The sequence below is a fragment of the Rhamphochromis longiceps genome, linkage group LG11 (genome assembly GCF_057381845.1).
Source record: "Rhamphochromis longiceps isolate RC_006_pf linkage group LG11, R_longiceps_female_GT1.1, whole genome shotgun sequence".
Classification (NCBI taxonomy): domain Eukaryota; kingdom Metazoa; phylum Chordata; class Actinopteri; order Cichliformes; family Cichlidae; genus Rhamphochromis; species Rhamphochromis longiceps.
Genome location: NC_140567.1, coordinates 20,154,475 through 20,170,373, shown reverse-complemented (window position 1 = coordinate 20,170,373; position 15,899 = coordinate 20,154,475). Strand labels below are relative to the sequence as shown.

The window sequence follows — 15,899 nt, the reverse complement described above, 5'->3', positions numbered from 1 at the left end:
ATGTTATGAGGACTTTCGGTAAACCTGGCGCTCTAACCAGGTCACATGTTCGAGTATTGTATAACATCTTAACTTTTCTTACGTCGTCACTCAAACATGTTTTTGTTTTTAACTTGTGTAAACTTGCTAATTAGCAGCACAGCACACACAGATGGAATGGTTAAGTGGGTGATGAAAGACTAAAGACCTTGCATAGTGATTTGCTTTTAGCTAAAAATACTCATCCAGTCATTGTTAGTCTGACAGACAGTGATGAGGTCAGATGTCTAGATAGTCCAGAGTAAAATTCAAAGCATTTAACATATAAACACAAGAGTTTTGTCTGCCCCCCAGTCTGCTGGAAAATTGTCTGAGGCCTCACACCATACTTCATGCTTCTCAACCTTCTCCCATCTCTGCATCCCACATGAAAGCTTCTGATGCAATTGTGCAACATGTATAAAAGGAAAAAGATTTATTTACATGGCAGTACAATATGTTAAGGATCTTTTTCTTCAACATCCACTCTGACACATCCTCTCCAAAAAGCAAACAGAGTTTAATTTACACCAGTGTATGTGGGGTTGTCCTGCCCAGTGGGGTCTTTGTGGGTTTCCTGGCTGTGCTTTGGATGTGGTTTATGCGTTCCGCCTGCTGCGCAATGCATAAGCAGCAGTAGTCATCCTTTTCATTTTACAGTGCGTTCTGGAATAAAGGCATGTGAACAGTGTTTGCAAGGTTAATGACTTTGTTGGCAAATTAGTTTCGCTATTTATCGTTTCATTTGTTAGCTGGACCACAGTGGGTTTTAGGGTAAGGTTGAGATGGAGATTTCAATGAAAAAGTGACTCATACAAACCTGAAACGTGAAGCTGGAATTTGCTGGCAATGACACATTGAATCATAAGGTATTTAAGCAGCAAAGGACAGATTTACTTTCTCAGCAGCAGCGTGACCATCCCTGAAGTCCTGGCCTGTCTGAATGTATCAGCCCACCACAGCAGTTTTTTTTTCTTAACTCTTCCGCTCTGAGCACATTCCTGACAATTATGAAAATCCTGCTCTTACTTTTATGATTGTTATAATTATGAATGCATTACATCCCTGTAGCTATTTGAACTGAGAAAAATGCAACGGTGTGTTGCCGTTTAAGAGAGGAAAACAGCTGCTTTCTCTGGTGCATCAGCAAGAACCATCAAAGAAACACTTTCACTGCATTGAATCATTCTGCAGTCTTCGGTTGGCTTGTCAGTAAAAGCCTAAGGTGAAGTTGAAGATGACAGGAAAGATGAGCAACCAGAACTCAGATGCACCCTCAGACCCATTGTTTTAACGGTGAGGGCGTCTTGTTTTAGGGTGTGAAGAGTAATGAGCAACATGACTCGACATGACATTAAAAAAACGTACATTAAAGCAATCGTAAGGTTAGACTGCAGAGAGATGCTTTGCTTCTATCTGCAGCTGAACTTCAATCAAAACTGAACGATGCCCAGAAAGTTTTTATGTGAGCAAACTATGTGCTATCCCTCATGTCTTCCTTTGTTCATATAACATTTGGTTTGCAAAAGCCCTCAATACAAATCCATGGCCAATGTAGTAAACTGTCGAGTTTGAATAGTCAGGTGGTTTCATGTGAACATGACTCACAAACATTTCTTGTAAATAAACGAGGTCCCACTCCAAAAGTTCTTTCCTAAATAAAGAAGTGCAGAGGGCCCATACGTTTGGGTGCATATCTGTGCCAAATGGTATGGAACTAATCTCCACTGAGTTATTTCTCATTAGAGATGGACCTCTGAGAGGTGCATCGGTGTGTGGACCGTAGACGGGGACAGGGAAGGAACTGTCTGTTCCTGCAGTTGATTTAATGTTGCACAGGAATAACTTTATGACAAATTTAATGCTGTACAAACTACATGGTTAAGTAGAGAAGCACAAGCCCTTTGTGCAAAGCTGCAGTGGAGCTGTACGTGGAAGAATTTTCTCAGTCTTACCGCTGCTGACAGACATACACGCACGCACGCACAGACAGACACCGACACACGCCATGCTACTGGGATTTAGTCAAACTCAGTGGAAACCCATGTGCTGATGCATCACTGTTATAGCACTCTGTTGACTGATTATTGTGGAAGTGCAGTAAAGACTTTTGGAAGAAAAAGGGCACACTGATTCAGGGCTTGAGGTTAAGTAGAACCACAAATCAGGCTTGATTTGTATGTTGAAGGTGTGATGAGTAACTCAGAGTTATCTCGCTCTGTTTTTCCACCCCAGTGATCAGAGAGTTTGTCTGTTTAGAGATCGCTAATCTGAACTCTTAGTCATCTTCCTGCCGGGCATAAGGTATGACCCTACCTTGACCTCGAGGGGAGAAAGAGTTGTTAAAAAGCTTTGGCACGTTTTTACATGATGTTCAATCAGTGCAGATATAATGGCACAGTCACGGTAGTAGTCATAATACAAAGACTCAGAATACGTGGCATTATTTTATCTTTATTTGTTTTCGAGCCATAAAACTCAATGCAATTTATACCATTATTAGTGTTGTGCTATTAAAAATTTACATTTCTTTTCCTTTTATCAATAGAATTACAATGTGCTTAACCACAATAATGACAGTGATTAAAAGGAGCGTATAAAACAAAATAAAACCGATCCAATTACAAAAATGTGTCAGCTTTGAGAAGACAAAGTGGAGACTTGGCAATGGTGATTCGCTAAGGCTGGAGTCACACACTGTTCGGGGGGGGGGTAAAGTGAAAAGGTCCAGTCTCACTTCCTTCCTGTTATTTTTAAAGACATAAATTACCAACATCACACAGCTTCCCTTCTTAATACCTCTGGACTTGTAGAGATTTATTCCTTCTGGATGTTGCTGCCAGTGACTTGCTAGGACTCTTCCGTAGAAGGCTAACGCTTATCAGGCATTTGAGTCATGTACGGCACCGAATGTGCAAAGCATTTAAGGCCCGGGTCTAGTCATACTGAATACCACGAAAGTCACGAATTACTGTGCAAATAAGACATCCTTTAAAGATAATGAACTCTGCTAGAATTGAATAGTGAGATGTATGATTTCAACAATGTCGTCAAACATGAGCCTCTGAACCGCATGTGGCCCTGTCCCAGGAAGTCTGCATCTCCAGTTACTTGTCTGTCTGTAGAGCGAGTGGATCACGTTATTAAAAGTGTGTAGGGTTACTGTGGACAACCTTTTCTTGCGATAACACGTCCTGGAACATGGCAGCAGGTTTTAAACTAGGAATGCAATTTAGAGCCAAGTTTATATTAAACAATATTAAGACAGATGTAAGCATGGCGATATTTTAAAATGTAAGGTATTTATTTGTGTTAATAACTACAGTGTTGTTCTGGCTGAATTTTTTCCTTCCTCAGATGTTTGTTGTCCTAGTGGACCTCCCTGTCCTAGCTCTTGCTGCGTGTGAAGTTTTATGTATGCTGTGAAAATGCTGTGTGACACCGAAAAGGCACCAGACCGCGAGTGCTCACTCTGTCTGGTCTATTCTCTAGAAGGTCTAGAAGTAGCCTTTGTTTGTCCACAGAACTGGCAGAAAACAAACCCACTCCTTCCTCTTGCTCTCTTTCTTTCTCTGTCAGCTGAAGGGATTTGCTCTACAGCTGAGGAGGCAAGCAACAATAATGAATAGGAGCCTCTTGCTCTGTATCCCATCTGTATATGCTCGTCAGTGTGTGTTTCTCACAGTTCATTTAATGGCAGCTCTCTCAGAGTTTGTGTGTGCAGGGTGTATGCAGAGCAATATGTTGTTTCTCCTGTTTGTGTGTTCTAAGTATTGCTGGTCATGTTTTTGTGGTGTGGTTGTGTGCGAGAGTGAGCCTTATTGATGATGCCTTTTTCTTTTTTTGTACATACTAATGTTTTTACACCTATCCCTTCAAGTGAAACTGTGTATACAGCTATAAGATGCCAACAGAGAGTAGCTCTGCATTGGACTGTGTTGCTGTATCTGCAGCAGTAGCAGGCAGGTTTTGCTGAGTCAGAGCGAGTTCACACAGCAGTGATGATTGAGCGTTTAAATCTGCGCTCAATGGTGCCACTCGCTGGCAAACTTTGCAAACTGCATGCAGGGAGAAGGATGGGCAATAGCAGTTGCAGGAAATGTATGCTTTTATTGCTGTCAGTCACAACTCTCCTTTACTGCTCTGTAGAGTTACCATAACTGATTAAAGCATGTATTGTTTCTTAGCCTTTGCGGTGGCTATTTCCAGCATGACTTTGTATGATGTTAGCAGGAAACATCCTCTGTTCTCTAACTCACTGCAGATGTTCTCTGAGTTGCTCCTACTGTTTTGCTCTCACTATTTCTCTTTTTGGATAGCTTTCATATTTAACCACTGGGGATAATTGCTTCCAATGAGTGCACGATGAAGGGGTTTTCTCTACATTTTCAGTCCATGGAAACGTCAAGTTTGATGCAGTTAAAACACATTACTTTAAAGCAAAGTCAGAATCATCCTGCAAGTCTAGTAACATTACATACCACATGTGTGACTGTCAGCTGATTTTTTTTTTTCACTCACCCCTGATTTCTTTCCATACAGAAAAACTCTACAACTCAACAGGACGGGAGCTGCGGAGAGCCCTCTTTTCCCTCAAGCAGATTTTTCAGGTAATTATTTATTCATTCTAGCTGATGTCTAGTAAGAGCATCTTAAAACTGCACCTCATTCAACCCCCACAGTGCTTTGTGTTTCTCATAATCATTTTTTCAAAATCTTGTGAATTCTTTGGTCAATTTAAACGCATTAACATACAAGAAGTCAGTGCACACATTCACGCTCGCACTTGGACACATTACTGTTTTCTTGAGGCAGAGTTGTGCTGCTGAGAGTCTGCCTTCGTGGCAGCTGTGGAGTGTTCAGGTCTGGTCATACTTCACACTCTGGGCTTGGCTAGCGGGCAGTCGGTCGCAGAGGGGGAGGGATAACTGACAGTTAAATGGAAAAGAGAGCAACAGGCATTGATATATGCTCAGGATATATTAATATACCTTACTTTTTACACTCTGAGTGTCCCTGTGAGTTATCAGCTGTAGAGAACAGTGACAATTCTTGTAAAATATCTCTGATCGATGTCTTTCTTCCCTACATTCCAGTTCTGTAATACACATGTATGAGTTTAGTAACTGCTGGTCATTCTGTTTCTTTAGTGCACGCCTTTATGTTTAGGCTGTGCCAAATGACTGGAGTCTCCATCACAGATATATGGTAAATATGTTCTGGAAGCACTTAGACTTCCTCCTGGGGGAGAAGTAGCCCTGACCACCCCACTGTGTTTATTGCTGCTTTCCTCTCGATCCCATCTGAACAGTAGAGCGCATCAGAAAATGTTAAATCCTGCGGAAAACCTAATGCTTGGCCTTAAATTATGGAGTCATCGACAGGTGTGAGAGGTGCAGGTGGTTTTGTCATCAAGGACAAAATGTGGGATGAAGTGGAGCGGCCGAAGCAACAGGAATCCATTTGAACAAGCTGCAAACAGATTGCACTTCTCACTGCATCTGCAGCCACTTTTTGCTGAATTTGAGAAACTTCTGCTGAGTGTTAACCAGCTGATGATTTGGAATGAGTAAAGTGTGTCTGTAGCTGTTCTCTTACAAGAAATAGTCTTTTTGCCTGCAGTAAAACAAATATTACAAGTGTTGTTTAGTAAATCTTCTTTTTTGCAGGAGGATTAACCAGTGGTTTTACCCACTGTGCGCAGATGAAATTACTATAATTTGCTCACATTAAGTCACCAGCTCTCTTGTTTTTGTGGCATTCATTTAGTTATAATATGATCAAGATAAGATGGACCTTTCTGTAGTGACTATCTGCACTAAACCAAGCGCTGCAGGCCAAAGAGAAAATACATTTTCTTGAGTAAATCGTGCCTTTAAAGATCAGCATAAATTATCTCACTAGATTCTTGAGCTGATTTTATCAGATTACTGTGCTTCTTAAGCTTACTTTTTATTAGCCTTATAGCTAAGTATATAATGCCCAGAATAACTCTATCAATATAATAGTATAAAGTAAAAAATGCAGATAAACTGTATATTAAAATGGATGTAGCCACCGTGACATTCATTGTGCTTCACTCACATCATTTCATTTACTTTATTTATCCATCATTTTATTTAAACTTATATAAAAATGTGTATGTATCACCCAGACACAGAGTTTAGTTAGTTAGTGCTGTTTGACATACAAATAAAGTGCTAGAGTTTCCCTCACCAAAACTGAAGAAGACATTGTTTGAATAGGTTGTTAGTACAGTTACCCACAAGAACGCCACGGTACCTGCCAGATATTTGCATTTAAAATACTTCAAAAGGCACCAACATGAAAAACGAGGTAGAGATGTTGAGTTTGTTAGACATGAAGTCTAGCAGAGAGCTAGTAGCCATACAGTGTCTGCCTGTGTTTGTACCCACATTGCTCAGCATAGGTACCTCTAATTATTCATAACTGTTAAAGTTAATGCAATTAAAACAATGAGTTATTTAAAAATGGCTCCCCATACAGTTGATATGAAAGGGTGTTAGCTTTTGAGACCAAAACTGTTTTCAGCAAAAGGCTGTAAGCATGTTTGTTTTTGCTAGAAATTTGGCCATTTTCACAAAGGCATCTATGAAATCTGAGTTTCATTTGGAGCCATCCTTCAGTGACCATAGAAGCAACTGTCAGGTTTTTAAGTTTAAGCTTCAAACTTTCCTTTTTGATGAGGCTCATAGTTGGGGCTGGATTAGGTGACCCTGAACAATTCTTTAGTTATGCTGCTAAATGCTCAGGCTGCTGGGTGATTTCCCATAGTGCACTGAGTGCCATGCATTTATATGCTGCTACATTTTCTTTTCTCTCCCATAGTTTGTGGGGTTTTTTGTCTTTTCTTTTCTGATGTTGGCTCTCTCTGGCTGCTGGAGGTTCCTTCCTGTTAAAAGGGAGTTCTTCCTTCCCACTGTCACCAAATGCTTGCTCATATAAGATCAGAATCAGAATCAGAATCAGAATACTTTATTGATCCCTGGGGGAAATTATTTTTTGTTACAGTGCTCCATTTTAAACCAACATTAAGACAAGACAGACAATACACTAACTAAGAATAGTACAATATATACATATATATACATACATACATACATAAGTCACTCATAAATAAATAGTTGGAAAAGAAACATGTGTAGTTGTAGCAGTAACCAGTGTGTTAAGTGGATGCGTTGTACAGGGAGATGGCCACAGGCAGGAATGATTTCCTGTGTCGTTCAGTGGTGCTTTTCGGTAATCTCAGTCTCTCACTGAACGAGCTCCTGTGACTGACCAGCATGTCATGGAGTGGGTGGGAGGTGTTATTCAACATTGTCTTTATCTTGGACAGCATCCGCCTCTCCGACACCACCTTGAGGGAGTCCAGCTCCATCCCCACAACATTGCTGGCCTTACGGATTAGTTTATTAAGTCTGTTGGCATCTGCGACCCTCAGCCTGCTCCCCCAGCATGCAACAGCATAGAGGATCGCACTGGCCACAACAGACTCATAGAAAATCCTCAGCATTTTCTGGCAGATGTTGAAGGACCTCAGTCGCCTCAAAAAATAGAGACGACTCTGGCCCTTCCTGTAAAGTGCTGTAGTGTTTTTAGCCCAGTCCAGTTTATTGTCAATGTGTACTCCAAGGTATTTATAGTCCTCCACAATGTCAACACTGACCCCCTGAATTGAAACAGGGGTCAAGTGTTTCCTGGTCTTCCTGAAGTCCACGATCAGTTCCTTGGTCTTTGCCACGTTGAGCTGCAGATGATTCCGCTCACACCACGTGACAAAGGAGTCGACCACAGCCCGGTACTCTGTCTCATCATCCCTGCTGATGCATCCAACCACCGCAGAGTCATCAGAAAACTTCTGAAAATGGCATGTCTCTGTGCAGTGGCTGAAGTCTGTGGTGTAGAGGGTGAAGAGGAAGGGGGAGAGGACAGTCCCCTGTGGTGCCCCTGTGTTGCCGATCACCTTGTCAGACACACACTGTGGGAGACGTACATATTGTGGTCTTCCTGTCAGGTAATCAACAATCCAGGACACCAGAGAAGCATCCACCTGCATCGCTGCTAACTTATCACCCAGGAGGGTCGGCCTGATGGTGTTGAAAGCACTGGAAAAGTCAAAAAACATGACCCTCACAGTGCTCGCCGGCTGGTCCAGATGGATGTAGACACGATTGAGCAGGTAGATGATGGCGTCCTCTGTTCCGAGACGAGGCTGATAAGCGAACTGAAGGGGATGCAGGTGTGGTCTTACTATAAGATGCTCTCATTTCTGGCTTTTTTACCTTGCAATGTGAAGTGCCCTCTTGAGGCAACTGCTGTTATGAATCCACACAAAATAAATAAAATGTTTGAGTTTATAATCTTGGATATTTTCCTTTTTCTCTGTTGCCAGGATGACAAAGACCTTGTGCACGAGTTTGTGGTGGCCGAAGGACTCACGTGTTTGATAAAAGTTGGAGCCGAAGCCGACCAGAACTACCAGAATTACATCCTCAGGGGTATGTACGTTGCAGAACGGCACAGCTTTGCACCCCCCCCTCCCCCCCCGACCTCAATTTTACAACACAAGGATGTTATTAATCAATCCAGTAACACTTTTCTTTCCATAAACCTATCTACAGCCACATGTGTTTATATAAACTATGTAAATTGATGATTCTGCATGATGACCTTCTCACACTCACACATTTTACCCGTATAAACAAACTCAAATGTGTGCCACAGATAATGTGGATGCTAGGCCAAGTTTAGCAGCTGTTTAATTTATGTCTCCCGTGTCGGTGATGTCAGAGATCATGTGCGTTGAGGTTAAAAGGGGGCAGGGACAGCATGTTTTGGGGATACTAGAGGTCCACAGCTCTCTCTCTCTCTCTCCAAGGTCACTACCATTTAACAGCCTGCTGTGAGGAGGTGGGTCACACACGCTTAAGTGTCTAATAAAAGTTCTGGCAGGATATTGCAGATCATAAAACTAATTTTCCTCTCCTCCCTCTCATTTTTATTTTCCCTGCTCCTTATTCAGATTGGTTGCACTTCTGTTGATTAAGTTGGACTCTTGACGTCAGTGCTTTATTAGATGTTTGATTTTATATGTAGAACACATAATAAACATGAACTTGTTAGCTTGGATCGAGTCATTGCGGTTAGAAAAAAACAAACAAAACAAAAACAAAAAACCAATTGTGTAGCTCAGTCATCTCATCTGTGGTTTCTTCATTAAGCCTCCCTAATAAAAGGTCACAGTGCAGCTGACCCCTGTAATTTCGTTGCACATTTCCAACAGATGTAACCTCCCTTGTGTTTACAAACTAAGCTACAGCATGAGCCCAAATGCTTCCTCTCTAATTTTCTAACACGCCAATGTTGATTTTTTTATTTATTTTTTTGTTACTAAAGAAAAAAAGTGACAAAGTACTGATGGTGCCCCCCCGGCAGGTTATAAACATGAACATGACCCCTGCCTAGACCGCCTCTGCAGGCGTGCTGATCTTAAATGTTGGAGGCTTCATCTAAACTTGGCCCCGTCTCTGATTCAGACAGATAAATCACACGGGTTAAATGGCCAAAACATGACAGGCAGATAACAACTGGTTTTTGGAAACTTCAGAGTTTACCACATGCAAGAGATGTTAGTGTCATACAGCTGTGAATGATGAGGCCACTTCTCATATCTGTTCACTCCTCCTTATTGTGACATCCATTTTTTTCCTTTAATGTTTGGCAAAGCATGTGAGACTCTTTCCTTTCCTTCGTGTGCTAGTGTATCGCCTCATCTCTGCGGATTGGAGTCCTGCCCCTTTCCCCGTATCTTTACATCAACATGAGAACCTAAACCAAACTAGCACTCTCCCTGAAGCCCGTCTAACCCATTTCAATTTTTGACCTAATTTCTCCTGACCAGCTGAGGAAATGTGGAGTGTAGTAGATCACCCTCCCTCGTGAGCCATGTGTTGGCGAACGCAAGTCGAGCATGTGCTGGAACCCAGATGTACAGGTCAGAAATGAATATAGATCTGGCGGCTTTACTGCTGATGACTTCCAAGAGGAGCTATGTCATAAGGATTCCCAAGAGGGGAATGAATTATTTGCCTGAAATTTTCACACGTGCACACACAGAGAATGGAACAGAGGCAGATAGCAAACCAAGAGCAGTAATTGCTTTGGTATCAAACACTGATCACTTCTAATGCTTTTTGCTGTAATGTCTTTCAAGTTGAGCCCAGTAAAGGAAAAAAAAAGAAAAGAAAAAAAAAAAGGAAAAAGTTGAGAGGAATGTGGCCTTGAACCCTGGTCTGTCTGGTGTGCATTAAAAACCTCCCGACAAAACAATCTTGCTCTCTTTCAAGAATAAATATCAATCTTATGGGTCTTTTGTAGTTGAAAAAGGCACAGTCACACGTGCACACCAGTCTGCTTGCATTTTAGAACAACAGGTCTGCAGCCTTAGCTCTGTGGAACATTGCCTTCATTGTAAATGCTTGTTCCTGCAGCATTCTTAGCAATCTACACCATCTCACTTTGCTCTTTTTCTTCGGTTTTTTTTTTTTTTCTCTTTCCATCTTCTTAAACCCCTGGAGGTGTCTGTGGCGGGTTAGTGCTCCCTCAGTGATGTGAGTGGTTTCTGTGTCTGCCTGGTTGGGGTCTGGCCCCTTTCACGGCCCCTCACACCTGGCTCGGAGGGCTTCCAGACCTGGGCTTAACTCCTTGGAGACCTGCGATTTTTTTCTTTTTCTTTTTTTGGACCCAGGGGAAAGCTTGTATGCCCTTATCACCCCATCAGAGGAAAGGGTGTGAGGTCACTGTTTCAGAGGTGCTCGTGCCATCTGGTCTTCCTGTAAATCTTACAATCAGCTGCAAACACAAGAGAGCCAAAAGGGCAATGAAGGCCTCATTAGGCTCGGTCGTGCTTCTTTCATGCTCATTTATTATCTTTCGAAAGCAGCTCTTGAAATCATAAATCTTTTGTTAATGAAATGAAAATCAGAGCAAAGGTTTCATAGTGTATGTTTCTTTAGTTAAGAATGTAGTTTCTCAAACCAAAAAGGTGTCAAATGTTGTCAAATGTTCTTTCTCTGCAGCAGACTTGTTGCAGGTTGGAGAAGTTTGACTTGTAACTCGTGGTTAACATGCGAAAGAATGTATTTTAAACCATATCATTTTTTTCAAAACCTATCACAGAGTTAACATGATACATATCACTAATATATGACAAGAAGTTCCCAACCAAGCATCAGTATGTGACTAGTTGTTAGTGAGAATGCATTGATTAGAGATGTAGTTGTCAAAAGTGATGTGGCTCAGGAGGTAGCGTGGGTCGTCTACTAATCAGAAGGCTGGTGGTTTGATCCCTTGCCGTCAAAGTGTCCTCGGGCAAGATGCTGAACCCCAAGTTGCTCCTGATGTGTTTATTGGAGCGTGAGTGTTAGATAGAAAGCACATAGGTGTAGGACAACATGCTTGTGAATGGATGAATAAGGCTTGTTGTCTAAGGCACTTGAGTACTCAAGCAGAGTAGAAAAGTGCTACATAAGAACGAGTCCATTTACCGTTTAGATTAGTTAGTGTTGTCTGGTTAGAAGCTGGTGGGTTTTACTTGTAACTGCAACTATTGTAGGCCTGCGCTTGACATATGGCATTGACTGTAATAAAAAACTGTTACTTAGGAAGCAAAGGTTCCCTGATTCGATGTCAGGAAAAGACACAAAGCCCTTTGGGGCTGTGCGTCTTTAATTTGACACAAAAAATCTGCCAAATACAACAGGTGGAGCTATCACTTGTGAATAAGGGAGCAGCTGAAAGTAGATTTGTCTTCTTCCTCTTCTGTAATTGCTTATCCCTCCTTTGTGGCACTCACAGGCTGCAGTATGTTATGTTACCACACTTTGAGAAGCATGGGTTTCATGAAGACCACATTTATAGTAAAGTCCAAAATGCTAATAAATCAGATGGTGGTTTAGGTCCACCCTAATATGTGCCTTTGTGCCATTCTGACAAAAAACGTTCTATTCTGTCTTAAAAAGTGCCAAATAAAATACTGAAAGTTGGCACAGTAACTCGTCGTTGTTAGTGCTTCCTCAGCCCCAAAATAAAAGCAGCTTTTGCCAAAAGGTCAAATAAGTTTCATCAGTAAGCTCAGACTTTTTTTTTCTTCACTGTGGTTAAAAAAAGATCCCTATGGTACTAATTATCATGAGCAAAACAGGCAGAGGAGTTGGAAGAACAAATGACAAGGTTTTTCCATTTGTAGAATTTATAGTAAGAACGCTAACAAAAGCAACAACCGTGTTTAATTGGTAACTGTAAAAATGGGAGCGACAGACAGAGAGGGCAGATTAAAGACAAACCAATTACAGTCAACATGAAGTAATTATTCCCTGCTTTGAAAGGTTCACTGTTGACATTCCTCGCCATAAGCTTTGTTTTGAGCTACACTTTCTCTGCGTGCACTTCTTCGAGGCCGTGCTATTTCAGCCTGCATGCTGCTGTTGACAAAACATTTGCCATCTGTAAGCACTGGTGGAAACAAATTGGAAGTGAAGCGTTAGTTTTTGATGTATGGGAATTTGGAGAAACAGACTCTTTTTTTCTTTTTTTTTTCTTTTTCTTTTTTGTTTCAGCTACCAGAGCAAGTGAGGATATATATTTGATGGAAAACACATTTGTAAACAGGGCATAACTTATCTCCATACCCAAAAGGCCATCACACACTGAATTATACTGTATATACCTGGGCTTGCATGTTCTAACTTAGTCTTGAAAATTTATAGCTCTCAAAGATATGAGTCTAGAAGTATTACCTTATGCTATAAGTTATGCCCATATTTCATTTCATACTTTTATCTCATTCGCTCTTCCTTGGCTTCTATGTCTCGCTACCACTTTAAGATCTCCTGGTTTTAATGACACGGCTGTTATAATCCCACAATGCTGAAGCACCTTGACTTCCTGGTTTCCAGAAGGAAGTTCTCAAAAGGGCCGTGTGGGAAAGATAGATGTGTTCTAGTCAAGTGTTTCATTACCTCTTAAACTGTCTAGGACCTAACCCCCCCCCCCCCCAATACAGCACACAGATCAGCTTTTAGAGCCACACAGCAGGAACTTTAGTGGCCGCCGTTTCCACAAAGTGCACCTGAAACACAAGAGCCTTTTGTTCAAATTTTAAGTGTCTGTAGTAGCAAAGGCTTTAAATTTTATATGTGACACACTAGCAAGACATGTGCAACGGTTTTCATCTGCATGTCACAATCCAAAACGCTTCACCGTAAACAAAGGTAAGAGCAGCCAGCTTCATTTATGTACTCTGCACTTTGTAGCCGAACGGGCGGCTGTGGTGTCGAGCTGGAATGGAAACCTGTAGTTAAGAAAAATCCCCATAGGAATAATCTAAGTTTTATATACAGTATTTGACTGGGCTATGATTTTAAGTTGGCCATATTAGGGATATTGGCTGCCACTGACATCAATGAGAGCCAAGAGTAGAAAAAAATCTGTTGGAAACCGAGGGTTAGAGCAGCCTTTAACCAGACAGATCGATAGATTGATATGTTAAGAGAAAGTTCTTGTGTATCTTAAGTGCAAAACAAAACACCAGCAGTACATTTTTTTAATACTGTGTGGATTTTTTTTGGGATTTTTTTAGCGTGGATTTTTTTAATCCACACTAAGGAGACTTTCAGTAGTCCTAAATTTAGATTCTGTTTTGATTGTTATGAGTGAAAACCCAGGCATAGCAGCAGTGTTGGAAGCTCTTCTTGGAAACAGTGCGTATTGTGTTGTCTGGATTGCTGTGCTGGAGGAAGACCTTTATGATGGCCCGTTGTCTGGATAAACATTTCCATTTTGTCTGTACCAAGCTGTGTGGATTTGTGCGAATGTATCAATATACTGCATGTGCTGGTTATTACAGGTGTAATCGTTTCCTTGTTAGTGTGATCGTGCAAGAATGACTTTTAAAAGAAGATAAAGTCATGCTTTGTTAATTTTTCTCTAGGGTAAAGGGAATTCGAGAGGGCCTTGCGGGAACAGCTGACACACATATGTAGACAAGAGCGAGACGGGGATCTCACGGAATGCCCTTGTTGTACCAATAGAAACTTGACCTCCTGGTTTGTAATGAGATCCCATGGGAACACGTGCATGTTTTCCACCCAATCTCATGCAGCTTTTTGAAAAGCCACTGCTCCCGCTGCCCTCTCAGTGCAAATCTTTTCAATCTGAAAAGCACTCACTCACTGAAACACACATAGACATTGTGGTGACGTGGATGTTCATTCATGCACACTTACAGCTTAAGTCTGCAGGTTATGGTCGTAATTCAATTTAGTTCAGTTCATTGTTATTTTTATAGCACCAGTTCACAACAACTGTAACCTCAAGGCATGTTATATTGTTAACTAAAGATGACACCCTTTGGTCAAGCACTTAGTGACAGTGGGAAGGAAAAACTCCCTTTTAACAGGAATAAACCTCTGGTGGAATGATGCTCGGGGAGGGGCAGCCATCTGTTATCACTGGTTAGGGGATGAGGGGAGGGAGACAGGATAAGATACACACTGTGGAAAAGAGCCAGAGATTATTAATAACTAATGATTAAATGTAATTATGGTTTATGAAAACAAGGAGAGGGAAAATAGGTGAGTGGAAAAGAAATCCTAATTGCATCATTTGAAGCCCCCAGGGTAACAAAGGGATGGTTCAGGCCACTGAGACACAGCCAATGAAGTCCCACCTACAAAGAATATTAAACATTATGGCTGTCCATTGAATTTGTATTAGGTGAATGTCTCTCTTTGTCAGTCCCCTTGGCAAGTAAAAAGAAAAACATTTTAAAGCTGCTGTTTCGTGGGATAGAACAACCTCATTTTTAAATGCTGCCAAAATTGGAAAAACTGAGCCTTTAATAAGATGTGCAATATCAGGCACCATCAACAGGAAGAATAGGAAACATTTTGTCACTGATAGGTCAAATATCTAAATGTCAGTTTTAAGTTCCTGCAAGTTAAGCTAAGGCATTTACACAACATTCAACTTGCATTACTGTAGTGGAATGTGGTTAATTTAGGAAATCGAGTAATGTTGTGTTTGCAAGTGCCTTATTCAGCTACAACAGCTTGCTAAGACACATATTACAGTTGGTTTCAACCAGCTAGCTAAACATTGATATAAAATCTAATGTTCTGTGGTGGCTGCAAGCATTTTGTTATTTTTTGAGCTCTCACTTGCATCTTAGTTTATGTTTTCCCCTCAGCTGAATGTAGTTTTCAGATATTTGGCATATCCTGAATCAATAAAAGTGTCTGATTGTGAAATGAAAGACCAAAGCCCCACAAAAAAATCTAGATAGTTGTAGTTGGTAGTAACAGGGTTTGGTAGTCTAGAAAAAGCTAATAATATTTTTATGCCTTGGTGCTGGTGATAAAATGTTGGTGGTCAAAGGTCAAGGACACTGTGACCTTTCATGTATTCAATCCTGGTTAATGTGAGATGTCAGGTACAGCTGGAGGAAATTTTATTACATCTGGGACAAATTTCCAGTAAGACAAGAACTGATTGGGGTTCGGTGGCTCAAGGTCGGTGTCGCTCTGACCTCACAAACCAGTTTTTATCCATAACTCAAGAAATCATATGCTAATTATAACAATATTGTACACAAATGTCTTATAAAGTAAAGTGATAAAACATATTTTTATCCAAAGGTTGAAAGCTCGAGTCTGGATCGACGCCGACGTAAACAGCAAGTCGACTGGTTGGCAGAGGCATACAACCCTGAGGCTGTAATCCTAGTCATGTGTTATATAGCTTCAGTACCTGCCTAAAAATTTGGTCCTCTGGGATGATGGGAATAACTTCATGTGGTCAGT

The 15,899-nt window shown here is 41.2% G+C and overlaps 1 protein-coding gene across 5 annotated transcripts in view; it reads left to right on the top strand.

Annotated features, from left to right (window-relative positions):
- fhod3b (formin homology 2 domain containing 3b) overlaps positions 1 to 15,899 on the top strand; it is a 93,211-nt gene that overhangs the window by 47,024 nt on the left and 30,288 nt on the right. For all 5 annotated transcript variants that reach the window (XM_085422706.1, XM_085422708.1, XM_085422707.1 and 2 more), the window contains 2 exons: positions 4,561 to 4,628; positions 8,432 to 8,537. In XM_085422706.1, the coding sequence (XP_085278832.1) occupies positions 4,561 to 4,628; positions 8,432 to 8,537 (174 nt within the window). The remainder of the gene's footprint in view (positions 1 to 4,560; positions 4,629 to 8,431; positions 8,538 to 15,899) is intronic.